Source organism: Macaca fascicularis, chromosome 7 (assembly GCF_037993035.2).
Source record: "Macaca fascicularis isolate 582-1 chromosome 7, T2T-MFA8v1.1".
Classification (NCBI taxonomy): domain Eukaryota; kingdom Metazoa; phylum Chordata; class Mammalia; order Primates; family Cercopithecidae; genus Macaca; species Macaca fascicularis.
Window position 1 is genome coordinate 17,913,432 of NC_088381.1, and position 22,030 is coordinate 17,935,461.

Genomic DNA, 22,030 nt, shown 5'->3' on the forward strand with positions numbered 1-22,030 from the left:
TGCATGCCTGTAATCCCAGCTACTCGGGAGGCTGAGGTAGGAGAATTGCTTGAACCCGGGAGTCAGAGGTTGCAGTGAGCTGAGATCATGCTATTGCACTCCAGCCTGGGCAACAAGAGTGAAATTCCACCTCAGAAAAAATAATAAATTTACTTTAATTTAATTTTAAAAAGCTTTCAGCCAGTCACAGTGGCTCACACCTGTCAATCCAGAACTTTGGGAGGGTGAGGCCGAAGGGTCACGTGAACCCCGGTGTTCAAGACCAACCTGGGCAATACAGTGAGACTCCATCTCTAAAGAAAAAAAAACAGTCAAGCTGCTGCTTTGTATATTTTGTAATATGGATGACATAATTTTCTAAGTAAAAGTTAAGAACAGAGCAAGAGGCCGGGCGCGGTGGCTCACGCCTGTAATCCCAGCACTTTGGGAGGCCGAGGCAGGTGGATCACAAGGTCAGGAGATCGAGACCATCCTGGCTAACACAGTGAAACCCCGTCTCTACTAAAAATACAAAAAAAAATTAGCCGGGCGCAGTGGCAGGCGCCTGTAGTCCCAGCTACTTGGGAGGCTGAGGCAGGAGAATGGCGTAAACCCGGGAGGCGGAGCTTGCAGTGAGCCGAGATCGCGCCAATGTACTCCAGCCTGGGCGACAGAGCGAGACTCCGTCTCAAAAAAAAAAAAAAGAACAGAGCAAGAACAACTGTCTCAACCATAAACTTTGAGAATTACCCTAGAAGATGTGTTGAATAAACGAATAGTTTATCTTACTTTTTAGTATAACTCCAGCCTGGTAGACCCATCTGAATGAGTTTAGTTCTAAAATGACACTGTTCACCCTGAATGTTTAAGGAATTGGCCTATCAGATGTATAACTTGGTATGATCTCTTTGGAGACTAGAGAATAAAAAAAACCAATTACAATAACTTCACCATACCTGAGATGAAGTTGCTCTTGGCACATTTGGGGTTTGATCGTTTGGATGGTGATGGACAATAATAAGCAGATATCCTGAAGAGAATCATTCTGGCCATGACAGCCTCTCTTTGACTTTCATGGTAACAGAAGGCAGACTTGTTTGATCTAGTTGTCAAATGGCCTCTAAAAAGATCAGAAAACTATCTGGGTGTGGTGGCTCATGCCTATAATCCCACCTACTTGGGAGGCTGAGGTCGGAGGGTTGCTTGAGCCCAGGAGTCAAAGACCAGGCTGGGCAACATAGCACAACCCCATCTCAAATAAACCAACACCTACATACCTACGTTTAATTAATTTATTTTAATTAATTATTCTTTTTTTTTGGATCTCAGCTCACTGTAAGCGCCGCCTCCCGGGTTTACACCATTCTGCTGCCTCAGCCTCCTGAGTAGCTGGGACTACAGGCACCCGCCACCACGCCTGGCTATTTTTTTTGTACTTTTAGTAGAGACGGGGTTTCACCGTGTTAGCCAGGATGGTCTCAATCTCCAGACCTCGTGATCTGCCCGTCTCGGCCTCCCAAAGTGCTGGGATTACAGGCTTGAGTCATCACGCCCGACCAATTATTCATTTATAATAAAAAGATCGAAAACTTGTATTCCAGGGTACCTTATATAGTTATAAATCTCTATACTTTATAATTGTCTATTTTTATGCAGTTTTGCTTTTTCTCAATTTTTACGTATTTATCTATATTAATGGTATATATTATCTAATTATACATATATAACTTTTTTTCTTTTTTTTGAGACAGTCTCACCCTGTCACGCAGGTGATAATTCAGTGGTGCAGTGATGGTTCACTGCAGCCTCAACCTCCTGGGCTCAGGTGATCCTCACACCTCAGCCTCCTTAGTAGCTGGGACGATAGTCATGCACTACTACACCCGGCTATTTTTCAGTATTTTGCAGAGACAGCCCTCACTGTGTTGTCCAGGCTGGTCTCAAACTCCTAGGCTCAAGCACTCCTCCCTCTTCTGCTTCCCAAAGTACTGGGATAACAGGCATGAGCCACCAGATTATATTTATTTCTAGTCCCTGTATTTAATTCTTAACCTACATTTTTACTTTTCTAAATATTAATTTCAATTGTCATATCTCAGTTGACAGGTAATAGAGTTAATTTTTTCTGCTTGCAACGGATCTTAGACCAATGATAATAAGATATTCAGTTACTCTTTGTGCCTTGACAGTATCTAAGAAAGATACCCTAAGTGAAACCCTTCAAGCATTTGTTTCCTTCCCTCTTTTTGTTTTTTGTTTTAAAGGACTTAAAAAAGCTATTGTTTGGGGATAGAGGGAGAGGGTGGAATTATTTGTAGATTCCACATGTTAAATATATAATAAGTTCTTTAAGTTTGTTTTTATAGAGACAAGATCTCCTAATGTTGCCCAGGCTGGTCATGAACTCCTGGGCTTAAGCGATCCTGCTGCCTCGGCCTCCCAAAGTGCTGAGATTGCAGGATGTGAGCCACTGCACCTGGCCTAAGTTTATATTTAATAAACTGTATATAACGTCTCAAAGCTTCTGTATTTCCAAAATAATCTCTTTTTTTCCCCCCTTTTTGACTACAAAGGACTGTTTTTCTACATTATGTCTCTAGTTAGAAAATGTCTGGCTAGGCTGGGCGTGGTGGCTTACGCCTGTAATCCTGGCAGTTTGGGAGGCTGAGACAGGCAGATCACAAGGTCAGCAGTTCAAGACCAGCCTGGCCAACATAGTGAAACCCCGTTTCTACTAAAAATACAAAAATTAGCCAAGTGTGGTGGCAGACGCCTGTAGTCCTAGCTACTTGGGAGGCTGAGGCAGAAGAATTGCTTGAACCTGAGAGGTGGAAGTTGCAGTGAGCTGAGACTGTGCCATTGCACTCCAGCCTGGGTGAAAGAAACAGACTCCCTCTCAAAAAGAAAAGAAAACAAAATCCCTAGATAGCTGGGCACAGTGGCTCATGCCTGTAATCCAAACACTTTGGGAGACTAAGGCAGGCAGATCACTTGAGGTCAGGCATTTGAGACCAGCCTGGCCAACATGGCAACATCCTATCTCTAAAAATACAAAAATTAGCTGGGTATGGTGGCAGGTGCCTATAATCCCAGCTACTCAGAAGGCTAATGTGGGAGGATTGCTTGAACCTGGAAGGTGGAGATGGCAGTGAACCCATATCGTGCCACTTCACTTCAGCCTGGGCAACAGAGCCAGACTCTGTCTCAAATTTAAAAAAAAAAGAAAGAAAATGCCTGGGTCCATAGCAGCTGGGAAAGACTTTCTTGTAACTGATTACTCAGCCACAACCGGAAATTGTTCTTTATAGCAGAATCCTCATAGCGATAAATGGCAGGTAACTGTGGAGCCAGCCAGACAGGTAGAATAGGATGAGGTGAGGTAGTTGGGAAGGGAAAGATTCCAAATGGAGTTACAAATGAGGAATGAAACAGGGATAAATGGAAATGCTCTTCTGAACTTTGCCTAGGAGACAATACTGTATCAGAGGCCAAGCCTTTTTTTTTTTTTTTGAGATGTAGTCTCACTCTGTTGCCAGGCTGGAGTGCAATGGCATGAACTCGGCTCACTGCAACCTCCACCTCCTGGGTTCAAGTGATTCTCTTGCCTCAGCCTCCTGAGTAGCTGGGACTACAGGCGCGTGCCATGATGCTCAGCTAATTTTTGTATTTTGAGTAGAGAAGGGGTTTCACCATGTCGGAGGGCCAAGCTTTTAAAATCGTGCATTTTCTCTTCAGCAGCATCCCATCAATAAGGGAGGGGTCAGGACTCCAGTACCTCCAAGAGGAAGACTCTCTGTGGCTTCTACTCCCATCGGCCAACGACACTCGCAAGGCCGGTCTTGTGGCCCTGCAAGTCAGAGTACCTTGGGTCTGAAGAGGTCACTCAAGCGCTCTGCTATCTCTGCAGCTAAAACAAGTGTCAGGTAAAGAAATCACTTCAAAATGTAATCATGAACAAGATTTTACATGGATCATATAAAAAAATTTTTTTAATTGGCAAATAATATTCGTACATACTCATGGGGGTACGTAGTGATGTTTCCTTTTTTTTTTGAGACAGAGTTGCGCTCTCTTGCCCAGGCTGGAGTGCAGTGGCGCGATCTCAGCTCACTGCAACCTCCGCTTCCCGGGTTCAAGCGATTCTCCTGCCTCAGCCTCCCGAGTAGCTGGGACTACAGGTATGTGTCACCATGCCCGGCTAATTTTTTGTATTTTTAGTAGAGATGGGCTTTCATCATGTTAGCCAGGATGGTTTCAATCTCCTGACCTCATGATCCACCCACCTCAGCCTCCCAAAGTGCTGGTATTATAGGCGTGAGCCACCACGCCCGGCCCATAGTGATGTTTTAATACATATATTGTATGGTAGTCAGATCAGGGTAATTAGCATATTCATCATCTCAAACAGTTATCATTTCTTTATATTTAGTATCCTCCTTCTAGCTATTTGAAACCACCATGCCCAGCTAATTTTGCAAGGTCTCACTATGTTGTCCAGTCTGGTCTTGAACTCTTGGGCTCAAGTGACCCTCCCGCCTTGGCCAACAAAAGTGCTGGGATTACAAACATGCAATTGCACCAGCCTTTCTTTTTTTTTTTTTTTTTCTCAAATGGAGTATCACTCCATTGCCCAGGACTGCAGTGGCGAGATCTGGAATCACTGTAATCTCCTCCTCCCAGGTTCAAGCGATTCTCAGCCTCCCAAGTAGCTGGGACTACAGGCACGTACCACCACAACCGGCTAAGTTTTCATTTTTAGTAGAGACAGGGTTTCACCATGTTGGCCAGGCTGGTCTCAAACTCCTGACCTCAGGTGATCCACCTGCCTCGGCCTCCCAAAGTGCTGGAATTACAGGCACGAGCCACCGCACCTGGGCACACCCGGGTATACATACCTCTTAAATTTCTCATTCAAATCATGAATTGTTTTCCTGATTTCATTGACTTGTCTGTATTATTTTGTGTGTCTCACGGAGTAGCCCTAAGATTATTATTTTGAATTCTTTTTCTGGTATTTCATATATTTCCCTATGAATTGGGTTATTGGAGAATTACCATTTTTCTTTGGAAGTGACTTGTTTCCCTACATTTTCATGGTTTATGTGTCCTTGCATTGATTTCTACACATCTGTTAGGAAAGTGACCTCTTCCAATTTTATAGAGGAGGTTTCATAGGGAAGAACATACTCATATGAATAGGTCTTGGGGTGTCAGTTAAGTGGAGTGTGTTGGCCTTGGTTCTAAGTGGGCACAGGAATATAGTCTCTGTGTAGTTTCTTCAGCTGTAGTGCATTTGAGTGGCATTTGTAAGTCTCTCAGTAGCCTAGGCTAAGAGAGTTGGTGGTGATGGTGGCTTTGCCAGGTTTGGGACCGTGGGGCTGTTTCTCAGCCCCGGTATGCAGTTGCATGGCTGCTGGGCTGACCTTGGGGCATATCTACTAGAGGCTGCTTGCAACACTGCCTCTCAGGCCCTTACTAGGAGTACAGGGGCGTTGGGCAGGTCAGGGGCTTCTCTGCAGGGGTGAGGCATCTCACAGCTGTTTCTCAGGCCCTAGCCACAGGCACATAGCCACTCAGTCAGCACCGGAGTACTCCCAAAGTACTGGGATTATAGGTGTGAACCATCTCACCCAGCCTGCCCATGTTTTAATCAGATTTTCTTTTCCTGTTCTCCAATGTAGTTTTTAAAACTTAAAAACTTTAAAACTTAAAACTTAAGTTTAGAAGTCTATTTATTGAATTAGCTTGGAATATGAAGTACCTATAATTGGTAGTTCTGATTTCATTTAAGAACACCATGGCCCAGGAGCGGTGGCTCATGCCTGTAATCCCAGCACTTTGGGAGCCCGAGTCGGGTGGATCACCTGAGGTCAGGAGTTCAAGACCAGACATGACCAACATGGTGAAACCTCGTCTGTACTAAAAATACAAAATTATCTGGGCATGGTGGTGCGCACCTGTAATCCCAGCTGCTTCGGAGGCTGAGGCAGGAGAATCGCATGAACCCAGGAGGTGGAGGTTGCAGTGAGCCAAGATCATACCATTGCACTCCAGCCTGGGCGACAGAGTGAAACGTCATCTCAAAAAAAAAAGAACACCATGGTCAGAGGGTTGGCCCTTCACTGCAATGTACAGGTGGGTCTGGACTTCACACCATAAGATACCATTAATTGAATGAAGGCTCATTGTTATTTTATGAACCATTAAGAAAAATCAGACTAGGCTTGGTGGCTCACGCCTATAATCCCAGCACTTTGGGAGGCCAAGGCGGGCAGATCACAAGGTCAGGAGTTCAAGACCAGCCTGGCCAACATAGTGAAACCCCATCTGTACTAAAAATACAAAATTAGCCAGGCGTGGTGGTGCATGCCTGTAATCCCAGCTACTGGGGAGGCTGAGGCAGTAGAATCACTTGAACCTGGGAGGCAGAGGTTGCAGTGAGCCAAGATTGCACCATTGCACTCCAACCTGGGTGACAGAGTGAAACTCCATCCCGAAAAAAGAAAAAAATTAGCCAGGCACAGTGGCACATACCCATAGTCCCAGCTACTCAGGAGGCTGAGGCAGGAGGATGGCTTGAACCTAGGAGGCAGAGGTTGTAATGAGCTGAGATCACACCACTGCACTCCAGCCTGGGTGACAGAGCCAGAACCTGTCTCAAGAAAAAAACCTACCAATCAACTACTGACATCTTATGAATTGTAAAAACACATCCCAATTTCAGAGATGTTAAAATGTAGAAAAAATACTATCAGTGAATCAATCAAATACATTTGTGGCAATTTGCCATATGTAAAGAATGGTAAAGAATGGGTTTATTTCTCTACCACTCAAATGAATGACATTCTTTTAGGAAGATACAAGACCTGTTCTCACCACTCATCTAGCATAGCAGTCTTCTGCTCCCTGTGACTTCCCCTCACGAGGAGGAGGAGGAGGAGGAGGAGGGAAGAGGAGAGAGGAAGGAGGAAGAAGAAGAAGAAGAAGAAGGGGAGCTTTTGGCTTGCCTCTTGGACTATAATGAGACCTCCAGGCCTATTCCTCCAGCACCATCACAGGGAGAGCAGAAAAGACAAGAACATATTTTACAAATAACGTTAGTTGATATGTGATTTACTTTAGCATTAGCCTTTTAGGAATATGTCTCTTCTGCAAAAGAGGTTCATTCCTATGACAAGTATTAATTGAGGCCCTTTTCACTGCTTGCTGATAGTCAAGTGGTTTTATTTATACGCTAGACACAAGTTACTCTTGCCACAGTACTCATGTCTTGTACTCTGCTGTCCTATTTAGATTTTCAGCTGCTACTAAAGATAATGAGCATAAGCGTTCACTGACCAAGACTCCAGCCAGAAAGTCTGCACATGTGACCGTGTCTGGGGACACCCCAAAAGGTGAGGCTGTGCTTGGGACACACAAAGACCACCAAGGGGAATTCTGCTGCTGGTAAAAAATAAATAAATAAATCTGCTTCATTTTTAAGCCATGTAACTTCCCAAAATGATCAGGTGTATCTGTTTTCTTTTTTTCTTTTTCTTTTTTTTGAGATGGGAGTTTCACTTTTGTCACGCAGGCTAGAGAGCAATGGCGCGATCTTGGCTCACTGCAGCCTCTGCCTCCCAGGTTCAAGCAATTCTCCTGCCTCAGTTTCCTAAGTAGCTGGGATTACAGACATGCACCACCACACCCAGCTAATTTTGTATATTTAATAGAGACGGTTTCGCCATGTTGGTCAGGCTGGTCTCAAACTCCTGACCTCAGGTGATCCGCCTGCCTCGGCCTCCCAAAGTGCTGGGATAACAAGAGTGAGCCACTGCACCCGTCCTGTATCTGTTTCCTTAAACTCTTTCCATTTCTATAAAATCAAAAACAAAAATTTAACATAGTATATTTTTCATTGTGTACTAGAGAGGGAAATGCCAGAGACATAAGCAAAAACCAGATATCTGCCTGAGAGCTCCATCTAATCCTAAAATGGTGACCCTCCAGGAAGGGCACTGTGCCCCTTGTGGGACTCAGGGATTCGGAGGACGAGCACAGTATTCATTACAGCCTCGGATTGGTCCTAGAGGACTCTGACACTAACAGGATCCCAGACCACAGACTTCATGTTTCAAGATTCAACCATGTTGACTCATTTTCACTGTATTTTTCAGTGGTATGGGTATATGTCAGTTTATATATTTTACTATTCATGAACATGTGGGTGGTTCCAGCTTTCATTATTATATATGATGTTGCTATGAATACTCTTAAACATGTCTCCTGTACATCTGCAAGAGTTTCCCTAGACCTAGGAGCAGAACAGCTGGATTGGAAAATATGCAGATATTTACTGTCTTGGATGAATTGTACCAATCTATGCTTCCAGCAGCAGTGTATGGCAGCCCCTTATCCTACTCCCTGTCAGCATTTCATATTGATACAGTGGGATAGCTTGAACACAGGGTTTTGTGCTTTTTTTAACTGGGTGATCTTAGATCCTGATTGCTGTTTCACAGATGTAGGCAAGGGTTCACATCTGGCAATGACCTGTGGCTTCCCCCTGTGAAAAGAAAGGATTGGCCGGACACAGTGTCTCTTGCCTGTAATCCCAGCACTTTGGGAGGACTTGAGGTCAGGATTTTGAGACCAGCCTGGCCAACATGGTGAAATCCTATCTCTACTAAAAATACAAAAATTAGCCAGGCGTGGTGGCGTGCATCTATCGTCCCAGCTACTCAAGAGGCTGAGGTAGGAGAATCGCTTGTACCAGGAAGCAGAGGTTGCAGTGAGCCGAGATTGTGCTACTGTACTCCAGCCAGCCGGGGCAATACAGTGAGACCCTGTCTCAAAAAGAAGGAAAAAAAAGAGAGAGAAAGGATTAACTGATGGCCAACTGTAGCAAAAAGGCTAACTAAACTACACCATCCTTAGGCTGGGCATGGTGGCATGGAGATCAACCTGGCCAACATGGCAAAACCTCGTCTCTACTAAAATTACGAAAATTAGCCGGGCGTGGTGGCACTTGCCTGTAATCTCAGCTACTCGCTTGAGAATCACTTGAACCCAGGAGGCGGAGGTTGCACTGAGCCGAGATCACATCACTGCACTCCAGCCTGAGACACAGAGCAAGACTCCATCTCAAAAAAATAAAAATAAACTATACCATCCCGGATATTTTTAGCTTCACAGTACAAAAATTCATATTCTTTTTTTTCTGAGACGGAGTCTCACTCTATCATCCACACTGGAGTGCAGTGGCACCATCTCGGCTCACTGCAACCTCCGCCTCTTGGGTTCAAGTGATTCTTCTGCCTCAGTCCCCCGAGTAGCTGGGACTACAGGTGCCTGCCACCACGCCTGGCTAATTTTTGCATTTTTGGTAAAGATAGAGTGTCACCGCATTGGCCAGGTTGGTCTCGAACTCCTGACCTCATGATCTGCCCGCCTCCGCCTCCCAAAGTGCTAGGATTACAGGCGTGAGCCACCACGCCCAGCCAAAAATTAAAATTCTGAAGTGATAAGAGCCCTTATTAATAATATTCCTGACTTTAAACAATCCTGCCTCAGCCTTCCAAAGTGCTGAGATTACAGGTGTGAGCCAACAGGCCATGAATCTTCTCAACTATGTGATTAGGTTCTTTTTATGTTTATTTATGTTAATGATAATACTATTAATAATATGTAATTTTTATGGGACTTATCAGAGAAATACGCTGAAAAGTTACCGTTCTTTCTTTCAACAGAATTCTAAACTCCCATCTGATCTTAGGAAATGTCATGATATTCAGAACATTTACAAAGCTACTTAGCAAAGGAAACTAATCTCAATGCTTAGCTTTCCTCAATTATTGTTTTCTTCTCTTTTCTCCATTTTAACCCTTATTTCAGACTCTTTCATCTATTTCAGACAATCTATTCTTGTAGATTGTCTTAGTCCTTTGGGGCTGCTATTATATAACAAAGCACCGAAGACTGTGTCTTATAAACAGCAGGAATTTCTCTCTCATAGTTCTGGAGGCTGGATGAGGGCAGATCAGGGCACTAGCATGATTCTAGTGAGGGCTCTTTTCCAGGTAGCAGACTACCAACTTCTCGTTGTATGCTCATGTGGCAGAAAGAGAGCTAGAGAAAATTCTATGGGGTATCTGAATCCCATTCATGACCTATTTACCTCCCAAAGCCCTACTTCCTTACACCAGTCGTATTGACGGTCAGGATTTCAATATGAATTTGGGGTTGCAGGAGATACAAACATTCAAGCTATAACTTTTTTTTTTTTTTTTTGAGACAGAGTCTTACTCTGTTGCCAGGCTGGAGTGCTGTGGTGTGATCTCAGCTTGCTGCAACCTCCAACTTCCTGGTTCAAGGGATTCTCCTGCCTCAACCTCCTGAGTAGCTAGGATTACAGGCACGTGCCACCACACCTGGCTAATTTTTGTATTTTAGTAGAGACAGAGTTTCACTATGTTGGCCAGGATGGTCTCGATCTCCTGACCTCATGATCTGCCTGCCTCAGCCTCCCAAAGTGCTGGGATTACAGGCATGAGCCACTGCACCCGGCGTTTTTTTTTTGTTTTTTTGTTTTTTTTTGAGATGGAGTCTTGCCCTGTCGCCCAGACTGGAGTGCAATGGCGCAGTCTCAGCTCACTGCAAGCTCCACCTCCCGGGTTCAAGTGATTCTCCTACTCAGCCTCCCAAGTAGCTGGGATTACAGGCATGTGCCACCACACCTGACTAATTTTTATTTTTATTTTTTCTCTGAGATGCAGCCTTGCTGTCGCCAGGCTGGAGTGCAGTGGCACGATGTCGGCTCACTGCAACCTCTGCCTCCCGGGTTCAAGCGATTCCCCTGCCTCAGCCGAGTAGCTGGGACTACAGGCATGCACCACCATACCCAGCTAAGTTTTGTTTTTTTTTTTTTGAAACTGAGTTTCACTCTTGTTGCCCAAGCTGGAGTGCAATGGTGCAATGTTGGCTCACTTCAACCTCCACTTTGTGGGTTCAAGCAATTCTCCTGCCTCAGCCTCCCAAGTAGCTAGGATTACAGGCATGCGCCACCACACCAGGTAATTTTGTACTTTTAGTAGAGACGGGGTTTCTGCATGTTGGTCAGGCTGGTCTTGAACTCCCGACCTCAGGTGATCCACCTGACTCGGCCTCCCAAAGTGCTGAGATTACAGGCGTGAGCCACCGCACTCCCAGATAATTTTTTGTATTTTAGTAGAGACAGTGTTTCACCATGTTGGTCAGGATGGTCTCGATCTCCTGACCTTGTGATCTGCCCACCTCAGCCTCCCAAAGTGCTGGGATTACAGGCATGAGCCCCATGCCCAGCCTATAACATGTATTTTTAAGATTGAGAAGTAACACTTTTGGCCGGGCGCGGTGGCTCAAGCCTGTAATCCCAGCACTTTGGGAGGCCGAGACGGGCGGATCACGAGGTCAGGAGATTGAGACCATCCTGGTGAACACGGTGAAACCCCGTCTCTACTAAAAAATACAAAAAACTAGCCGGGCGAGGCGGCGGGCGCCTGTAGTCCCAGCTACTCGGGAGGCTGAGGCAGGAGAATGGCGTAAACCCGGGGCGCGGAGCTTGCAGTGAGCTGAGATCCGGCCACTGCACTCCAGCTCGGGCGACAGAGCCAGACTCCGTCTCAAAAAAAAAAAAAAAAAAGAGAAGTAACACTTTGATAAATGCTTTAACAGGTCTTTGTTTCTAATTAAGCTCTTGGGTTTCTTTGGTGTGTTTTTAGTTATTACCCCATTCAAGCTGACAACTGAGGCAACGCAGACTCCAGTCTCCAATAAGAAACCAGTGTTTGATCTTAAAGCAAGTTTGTCTCGTCCCCTCAACTATGAACCACACAAAGGTACGTGGGAGTGTTTTAAGCTACAGGGCCTATAAAATACTTAAGATTGGTGGGATGCGGTGGCTCATGCCTACTAAAAATACAAAAATTAGCCAGGCGTGGTGGCGGGCACCTGTAATCCCAGCTGCTTGGGAGGCTGAGACAGGAGAATTGCTTGAACCTGTTAGGCGGAAGTTGCAGTGAGCCGAGACCGCGCCATTGCACTCCAGCCTGGGTAACAAGAGCGAAACTCCATCTAAAAATAAAAATAAAAAGGCCGGGCGCGGTGGCTCAAGCCTGTAATCCCAGCACTTTGGGAGGCCGAGACGGGTGGATCACGAGGTCAGGAGATCAAGACCATCCTGGCTAACACGGTGAAACCCCGTCTCTACTAAAAAATACAAAAAACTAGCCGGGCGCGGTGGCGGGCACCTGTAGTCCCAGCTACTCGGGAGGCTGAGGCAGGAGAATGGCGTGAACCTGGGAGGCGGAGCTTGCAGTGAGCTGAGATCCGGCCACTGCACTCCAGCCTGGGCGACAGAGCGAGACTCCGTCTCAAAAAAAATAAATAAATAAATAAATAAAATAAAAATAAAAATAAAAAATGACAACTTAAGAATGAACAAATTCTGCAGCTGGGTGCAGTGGCTCTCGCCTGTAATCCCAGCATTTCAGGAGGCTGAGGTGGGCAGATCACTTTAGTTCAGGAGTTTGCGATCAACCTGGCCAACATGGTGAAACCCCATCTCTACTGAAAAAAAATAAGAAAATTAGCCTGGCATGGTGGTGGCACCTATAATCCCAGCTACTTGGGAGGCTGAGGCAGAAGAATTGCTTGAACCTAGGAGGCAGAGGTTGCAGTGAGCCGAGATTGCACCACTGCACTCCAGCCTGGGCGACACAGTGAGACCATGCCTCAAGAAAACAAAAACAGGCCGGGCGTGGTGGCTCACACCTGTAATCCCAGCACCTTGGGAGGCCAAGGTGGGTGGATCACGAGGTCAGGAGATCGAGACCATCTTGTCTAACGTGGTGAAACACCATCTCTACTAAAAATACAAAAACAAAATTAGCCGGGCATGGTGGTGGGCGCCTGTAGTCCCAGCTACTCGGGAGGCTGAGGAGGGAGAATGGCGTGAACCCGGGAGGTGGAGCTTGCAGTGAGCCAAGATCACACCACTGCACTCCAGCCTGGGGTACAGAGCAAGACTCCACCTCAAAAAAAAAAAAAAGAAAGAAAGAAAAGAAAAACAACTCTGCCTCTAAAGTTGTTAAAAAAAAAAAAAAAAAAAACCCTAGTGACCCAGTGGAAGCCATATGTGACTACCTAGAATTCCTTTCCCCTGCCTCTGCTTCCACATAGACCCGTGATTTAAAAGACTTTTCATTAAACAATTAATAATTACTTGATTCAGCAGGGTGCAGTGGCTCATGGCTGTAATCCCAGTACTTTGGGAGGCACAGGCAAGAGGATGACTTGAGCCTGGGAGTTCAAGAGCAGCCTGGACAACTTAGCAAGACCCTATCTCTACCAAAAAATTTAAAAATTAGCTGGACATGGTGACACGTGCCTGTGATCCTAGCTATTCAGGAAGCTGGGATGTGAGGATTGCTTGAGCCAGGGAGGTTTGGGCGCAGTAAGCCATGACTGTACCACTGCATTCCAGCCGGGGCAACAGAGTGAAACCCTATCTCAATAAAAAAAAAAAGCAGGACATAGAGCCAGGTGTAGTAGTATGTATGCCTGTACTCCCAGCTATATGGAAGGCTGAACTGGGAAGATCACTTGCAGCCAGGAGTTCAAGGCTGCAGTGTATGCTATGACTGTGCCTATAGAGAGCCACTGAAGCCCGTCTCGACTACTAAAAATACAATAATTAGCTGGGCATGGTGGTGCGTGCCTGTAGTCCCAGCTACTCGGGAGGCTGAGGCAGGAGAATTGCACGAACCCCAGAGGCAGAGGTTGCAGTGAGCCGAGATCGTGCCAGTACACTCCAGCCTGGGCAACAGAGCTCCGTCTAAAAAATTAAAAAAAAAAAAAGGCTGGGCGCGGTGGCTCACGCCTGTAATCCCAGCACTTTGAGAGGCCAAGGCGGGCGGATCACAAGGTCAGGAGATCGAGACCATCTTGGCTAACACGGTGAAACCCCGTCTCTGCTAAAAAAAAAATACAAAAAATTAGCCGGGCGCGGTGGTGGGCGCCTGTAGTCCCAGCTACTTGGGTGACTGAGACAGGAGAATGGCATGAACCCAGGAGGTGGAGCTTGCAGTGAGCCGAGATCGCGCCACTGTACCTTAGCCTGGGCGATGAGCAAGACTCCATCTCAAAAAAAAAAAAAAAAATTAAAAAAAAAAAAAAAACTAAATTTAAATTTAAAAAACAGGCCGGGCGCAGTGGCTTAAGCCTGTAATCCCAGCACTTTGGGAGGCCGAGACTGGAGGATCACGAGGTCAGGAGATCGAGACCATCCTGGCTAACACGGTGAAACCCCGCCTCTACTAAAAAGAATACAAAAAACTAGCCGGGCGAGGTGGCGGGCGCCTGTAGTCCCAGCTACTCGGGAGGCTGAGGCAGGAGAATGGCGTGAACCCAGGAGGTGGAGCTTGCAGTGAGCCCGGATCGCGCTACTGCACTCCAGCCTGGGCGACAGAGCCAGACTCCGTCTCAAAAAAAAAAAAAATTTAAAAAACAAAACAGGCCGGGCGCGGTGGCTCAAGCCTGTAATCCCAGCACTTTGGGAGGCCGAGACGGGCGGATCACGAGGTCAGGAGATCGAGACCATCCTGGCTAACACGGTGAAACCCCGTCTCTACTAAAAAGACAAAAAACTAGCCGGGTAAGGTGGCGGGCGCCTGTAGTCCCAGCTACTTGGGAGGCTGAGGCAGGAGAATGGCGTAAACCCCGGAGGCGGAGCTTGCAGTGAGCTGAGATCTGGCCACTGCACCCCAGCCCGGGCGACAGAGCAAGACTCCATCTCAAAAAAAAAAAAAACACAAAACCAAAAAAAAGCAACACGTAAACTTCCAGAAATTGGGTCCCAGTTCTTTTTTGTAAAATTGCAAATTGGTTGGACACAGTGGCTCACGCCTGTAATCCCAGCACTTTAGGAGGCCAAGGCAGGCAGATTGCTTGAGAACAGGAGCTCGAGACCAGCATGGGCAACATGACGAAACCTCGTCTCTACTAAAAAATACAAAAATTACCTGGGCATGGTGGCGTGTGCCTGTAGTCCCAGCTACTCATGAGTCTGAGTTGGGAGGATCACTTGAGCCCAGGAGGCGGAGGTTGCTGTGAGCTAAGATCAGATCACACCATTGCACTCCAACCTGAGCAACAGAGTGAGATTCTGTCTCAAAGAAAAAAGTATAATTGTCAATAGCAGGTAACCACAGATGAAGGGAATGAAGTTGGGAATATAAATCAAACAATCTTCTTAAAACTCTTTGTCTCTGTCCTAAACTAGGAAAGCTAAAACCATGGGGGCAATCTAAAGAAAATAATTATCTAAATCAACATGTCAACAGAATTAACTTCTACAAGAAAACTTACAAACAACCCCATCTCCAGACAAAGTAAGTACATAATTATCCAGCTTTATAATTATTTTAATTTCAAAAGCAGCACCTTGGCCGGGCGCGGTGGCTCAAGCCTGTAATCCCAGCACTTTGGGAGGCCGAGACGGGCGGATCACAAGGTCAGGAGATCGAGACCGTCCTGGCTAACATGGTGAAACCCCATCTGTACTAAAAAAAATACAAAAAATTAGCTGGGTGTGGTGGCGGGCGCCTGTAGTCCCAGCTACTCGGGAGGCTGAGGCAGGAGAATGGCGTGAACCCGGGAGGCGGAGCTTGCAGTGAGCCGAGATCCGGCCATTGCACTCCAGCCTAGGGGACAGAACGAGACTCCGCCTCAAAAAAAAAAAAAAAACAAAAGCAGCACCTCTGAGGGATAGAGACTCAGTAATAGTGGTGTTTTAAGGGGAGGTTAGAAGTGGAATCATGGGCCAGGCGTGGTGGCTCACACCTGTAATCCCAGCACTTTGGGAGGCTGAGGCAGGCGGATCATGAGATCAGGAGATCGAGACCATCCTGGCTAACATGGTGAAACCCTGTCTCTACTAAAAATACAAAAATGAAAAAAAAAATTAGCCAGGCGTGGTGGCGGGCACCTGTGGTCCCAGCTATTCGGGAGGCTGAGGCAGGAACCCGGGAGGCAGAGCTTGCAGTGAGCCGAGATCGTGCCACTGCACTCCAGCCTGGGCAACAGAGTGAGACTCCATCTCAAAAAAAAAAAGAAAAGAAAAGAAGTAGCATCATATATAGAACTTTCTGAGTACATATTCCAGTGTAATGGACTCCAAATCAGCAGGTTTGGGGTGAGGCCCAAGCACCTGCATTGTTTCCAAAGCTCTGCAGGTGATTCAGAAGAAGACCCAGATTCAGAGCACTGCTCTTGCATGACTCGTCTGCCTCAACACAGGGCATGTGGGTATCTCTCCTGATACCAATGCCCAGCAGTCCAGGGCACCTACGTATCCAGATAGACATCAATTCCTCACTCCTAAGGAAGCCAGGCTTACAAGGCATCAAGGCCCTATAAAGAGGAGCACCCAGGACGGTCCTTAGAGGCTTCCTTCAGCATGAAAACCAAGTTAAAGCCAGAGCTCATCCTGGGTTGTAGCAAATCATGGTTGGGCCCAGATTCCCTGCTTAGACCCTCATGACACAGGGTTACCTATCATTTGACTCATGGCTATACATGACTGCGCCAAGGCCTTTGCTCACTGTTATTAAGTTGGCTGAGTGAGGTGGCTCACGCCTGTAATCCCAGTACTTTGGGAGGCCAAGGCAGGTGGATTACGATGTCAGGAGTTCCAGACATGGAGAAACCCCATCTCTACTAAAAATACAAACTTAGCCAGGCGTGGTGGCGCATGCCTGTAATCCCAGCTACTCTGGAGGCTGAGGCAGGAGAATCGCTTGAACCCAGGATGCGGAGGTTGTGGTGAGCCGAGATTGCGCCATTGCACTACAGCCCAAGCAACAAGAGCAAAACTCCGTCTCAAAAAAAAAGAAGTCAAAGGTCAAGCTCAGAATCACATAGTTTAGTGAAAGGAATAGAACTAGAATCAGGGTCTACTGAGTTAGCCATTATGCTTTTCTTTCAGAGGATTAGACAAACCAAAAAAAAGAGAAAGAAGGGGAAAAAAAAACCACAAAAAAGCCCAAGATTATATTAACTTATCTTGGGTTTTTTTGTTTGTTTGTTTGTTTTGAGACAGAGTCTCACTCTGTTGCCTAGGCTAGAGTGTGGTGGTGCAATCTTGGCTCACTGCACCCTCTCCATCCCGGGTTCAAGTGATTTTCCTGCCTCAGCCTCCCGAGTAGCTGGGATTACAGGTGCCCACCCCTGCGTGCAGCTAATTTTTGTATTTTTAGTAGAGACGGGGTTTCACCATCTTGGCTAGGCTGGTCTCAAACTCCTGACCTCAGGTGATCCACCCACCTTGGCCTCCCAAAGTGCTGGGATTACAGGTGTGAGCCACCACGCCTTTGATTTCTAGGTGTAGACATTTCTCATTTAAAACAATTTTTTTTTTCTTAGAGATAGGTTCTTACTTTTCTTACTTTTGCCTTGAACTCCTGGGCACAGGGAATCCTCCCACTTTGGCCTCCCAAAATGCTGGGATTATAGGTGTGAGCCAGTGCATCTGGCCTAAAGCAAATTGTAAAATAATAAGAGTTGGATTCAATCACCAAGGTATCTTCTGATTCCAATTCCATGTATGATTTTGTTTTTTATTTTTTATTTATTTATTTATTTTTTAATTTTTTTTGAGACGGAGTCTCGCTCTGTCGCCCATGCTGGAGTGCAGTGGCATGATCTCAGCTCACTGCAACCTCCACCTCCTGGGTTCAAGCGATTCTCCTGCCTCAGCCTCCCAGTAGCTGGGATTATAGACATGCACAACCACACTTGGCTAACTCTTTCGTATTTTTAGTAGAGACGGGGTTTCACCATTTTGGCCAGGCTGGTCTCAAACTCCTGACCTCAAGTGATCTGCCTGCCTTGGCCTCCTAACGTGCTGGGATTACAGGCATGAGCCAGTGTGCCCATGCATGATTTTAGAGTGCTGAGTTAGCAAAAGGAAAATACCAGTTTCTAGCCCTTTAACACAACAATGACAAACAGGTGTTAGAAACACTAGGCGGAGCACAGTGCCTTCTAAGAGCCTGTTTTACGCAAGTATGCTGGATGTCATTGCTTGAAAGTTTGGGTGTTAGTCCAACAATAGTTGCTCTAAAGTGTCTGTTGTGGAGCCTCCCTAGAGCTTAACCTGTGACCTGTCCCCCTCAGGGAAGAGCAACGGAAGAAACGCGAGCAAGAACGAAAGGAGAAGAAAGCAAAGGTTTTGGGAATGCGAAGGGGCCTCATTTTGGCTGAAGATTAATAATTTTTTAACATCTTGTAAATATTCCTGTATTCTGAACTTTTTTCCTTTTGTAAATTTTTTTTTTTATGTCTTCCCTACTTTAGTCACGAGATCTTTTTCTGCTAACTGTTCATATTCTATGTAGTGTCCATGTATGTAGTGTCCGTGGGTTCTTCATGTGCTACGATCTCTGAAAAGACATTATCACCTTAAAGCTCACATTCTTTGGGATGGTTTTTACTTAAGTCCCTATACAATTCAGGTTTCTAATGAGATACATCCTAAAATTCTGTTCCTAGATTTTTTTTTTTTTTTTTTGAGGCGGAGTCTCGCTCTGTCGCCCAGGCTGGAGTGCAGTGGCCAGGTCTCAGCTCACTGCAAGCTCCGCCTCCCGGGTTCACGCCATTCTCCTGCCTCAGCCTCCCACGTAGCTGGGACTACAGGCGCCGCCACCACGCCCGGCTAATTTTTTGTATTTTTAGTAGAGACGGGGTTTCACTGTGTTAGCCAGGATGGTCTCGATCTCCTGACCTTGTGATCCACCCGTCTCGGCCTCCCAAAGTGCTGGGATTACAGGCTTGAGCCACCGCGCCCGGCCTGTGTTCCTAGATTTTTAATGTCAAGTTCCCCCTGCTGGTTCTAATATTAACAGAACCACAGTCTTCTGCTAGCCAATAGCATTTATCTAATGTCAGCTAGTTATACAAGCTTCAGGAGAATTTAAACAATAACAAGAATAGGGTAAGCTGGGATAGAAAGGCCACCTCTTCAGTCTCTGTAGAATATAGTAACCTTTATGAAACGGGGCCATGATTTGGTTATCACATCAATATTTTACCTAGGTGAAATTGTTTAGGCTTGTGCATCTTTGTTCAAATAGCCTCATGTAATTGCCATCTGTCACTCACTATATTTGCATAAATAAAACTCTACAACTCATTCTAACATTGCTTACTTGAAAGCTACATAGTCCTATCGAAATGTGAGGATTAATGCTTTCATGCTTTTAGAGACAGGGTCTCACTATGTTGCCCAGGCTGGTCTCAAACTCCACCAAATATACTTATTCATTTTATGGAAAAGATGAGGCTTTGCTTAGTATCATGTCCATGTTTCCTTCACCTCAGTGGAGCTTCTGAGTTTTATACTGCTCAAGATTGTCATTAATAAAATTTTTTCTCTTTGTGGTAGATTCATTCTTTGTAAACATAAGTCTTCCAAGATTTAGGTGAGCAGCTAGGCTTAACAAGAGTTTATACCCTTTGTATGCCCTTTCCTGACCACTGCTTCCACTCAAAAAAGAAATGGCGGTATGCTCCCTTTATATTCCCAGAGTACCTCTCAGGTTTTTTTTGTTTTGTTTTGTTTTGTTTTTTTGAGACGGAGTCTCGCTGTGTCTCCCCGGCTGGAGTGCAGTGGCCTGATCTCGGCTCACTGCAAGCTCCGCCTCCCGGGTTCACGCCATTCTCCCGCCTCAGCCTCCCAAGTAGCTGAGACTACAGGCGCCCGCCACCACGCCCGGCTAGTTTTTTGTATTTTTAGTAGAGACAGGGTTTCACCATGTTAGCCAGGATAGTCTCGATCTCCTGACCTCGTGATCCACCCGCCTCGGCCTCCCAAAGTGCTGGGATTACAGGCTTGAGCCACCGCGCCCGGCCTCTCAGGTTTTATTAAATGCTGTTTTGTGTACGTGAGGCTTTAGGACATGGCACACTCCTAAGTACTGGAAACATTCAGATTTTCCTATCAAGGGGAAGAGATCAGATCAATTTTTAAACTTTAGGGTCAAATACACATCTGATGGAAATGTAAAATGTCACAACCACTTTGGAAAACAGTTTGCTAGTGTCTTTGAAAAGTTAACAGGATGTCTACTGTGTAATCTAGCCATGCCATTAGGTAGTGAGACCCTATTGGAAAAAAGAAAAAACCACCAGGATCTTACATAGAGAAAATCCTAAGGACTTCACTAAAAAGCTCCTAGAACTAATAAATTCAGTAAGGTTGCAACGTACAAGATCAATACCCAACAATTCTGGCCAGACACAGTGGCTCACACCTGTAATCCCAGCACTTTGGGAGGCCAAGGCAGGCAGATCACTTGAAGTCAGGAGTTGGAGACCAGCCTGGCCAACATGGTGAAACCACATCTCTGCTAAAAATACAAAAATTAGCCAGGCGTGGAGGTGGGCTCCTGTAATCCCATCTACTCAGGAGACTGAGGCAGGAGAATCACTTCAACCCGGGAGGTGAAGGTTGCAGTGAGCCAAGATCACACCACTGCACTCTGGCCACTGCAACGGGGTGAGACTCCATCTTGAAATAAAAAAAAATCAAGACCCAACAATTGGCCGGGCGCGGTGGCTCAAGCCTGTAATCCCAGCACTTTGGGAGGCCGAGACGGGCGGATCACGAGGTCAGGAGATCGAGACCATCCTGGCTAACACGGTGAAACCCCGCCTCTACTAAAAAATACAAAAAACTAGCCGGGCAAGATGGCGGGCGCCTGTAGTCCCAGCTACTCGGGAGGCTGAGAAAGGAGAATGGCGTAAACCCGGGAGGCGGAGCTTGCAGTGAGCTGAGATCCGGCCACTGCACTCCAGCCTGGGCGACAGAGCGAGACTCCGTCTCAAAAAAAAAAAAAAAAAGACCCAACAATTATATTTTTGTCTTTAATCTCCGTCACCCAGCCTGGAGTGCAGTGGTGTGATCTTGGCTCACTGCAACCTCCACCTCTCTCCAAGTTCAAGCGATACTATCTCTTGACCTCGTAATGCAACAGCCTCAGCCTCCCAAAGTGCTGGGGATTACAGCTGTGAGCCACCACACCCAGCCTAATTTTTTTTTTTTTTTAAGAGACACACTGTTGGTCTGTCACCCAGGCTGGAACGCAGTGGTAAGATCATAGCTCACTATAACCTTGACCTCATGGGCTCAAGGATCCTCCTACCGCAGCCTCCCAAGTAGCTGAGTCTACAGATGTGTGCTACCACACCTGGCTAATTTTTTTTATTTTTTTATATATTTTTTTAGAGACAGGGTCTCACTATGTTGCCCAGGCTGGTCTCAAACTCCTGGGCAAGTGATCCTCCCACGTCAGTCTCCCAAAGTGCTGGGATTATAAGTGTGAACCACTGACCCTGCCCCCTGTTTCCATATACTAGCAATGACTAGTACAAAAAAAAAAATGAGGGCCGGGCGCGGTGGCTCAAGCCTGTAATCCCAGCACTTTGGGAGGCTGAGACGGGCGGATCACGAGGTCAGGAGGTCGAGACCATCCTGGCTAACACGGTGAAACCCCGCCTCTACTAAAAAATACAAAAAACTAGCCGGGTAAGGTGGCGGGCGCCTGTAGTCCCAGCTACTCGGGAGGCTGAGGCAGGAGAATGGCGTAAACCCGGGAGGCGGAGCTTGCAGTGAGCTGAGATCCGGCCACTGCACTCCAGCCTGGGCGACAGAGCGAGACTCCGTCTCAAAAAAAAAAAAAAAAATGAGACAACTGAATACTCAGATGCAAAAAATGAATTTGGACCTTTATACCTTTCACAAAAGTTAACTTAAAATTGATCATAGGGCTGAGCACAGTAGCGTACACTCCTGTAGTCTCAGATACTTGAGAGACTGACGTGGGAGGATCACTTTAGCCCAGGAGATCAAAGGCTGTGGTGCATTATAAGCACTCCTGTGACGAGCCCTTGCACTTCAACCTGAGCAACATAGCAAGATCCTATTTCTTAAAAAAAAATAATAGGCCAGGCACGGTGGCTCATGCCTGTTATCCCA

General features: G+C 46.3%; 1 protein-coding gene across 18 annotated transcripts in view; it reads left to right on the forward strand.

Moving 5' to 3' along the window:
* NUSAP1 (nucleolar and spindle associated protein 1) overlaps nt 1-19,186 on the forward strand; it is a 48,775-nt gene extending 29,589 nt beyond the window's left edge. For 6 of the 18 annotated variants that reach the window (XM_015452674.4, XM_065547783.2, XM_065547781.2 and 3 more), the window contains exons 7-10: nt 3,715-3,902; nt 7,273-7,373; nt 11,718-11,834; nt 18,172-19,186. In XM_015452674.4, coding sequence (XP_015308160.3) covers nt 3,715-3,902; nt 7,273-7,373; nt 11,718-11,834; nt 18,172-18,392 — 627 coding nt within the window. In that variant the 3' untranslated portion in view covers nt 18,393-19,186. Of the gene's footprint in view, nt 1-3,714; nt 3,903-7,272; nt 7,374-11,717; nt 11,835-15,277; nt 15,387-18,171 lie in introns of all 18 variants that reach the window. The other 12 variants (XM_015452673.4, XM_015452677.4, XM_015452680.4 and 9 more) reach the window with 3 other exon arrangements.
* Nucleotides 19,187-22,030: the final 2,844 nt, after the last annotated feature.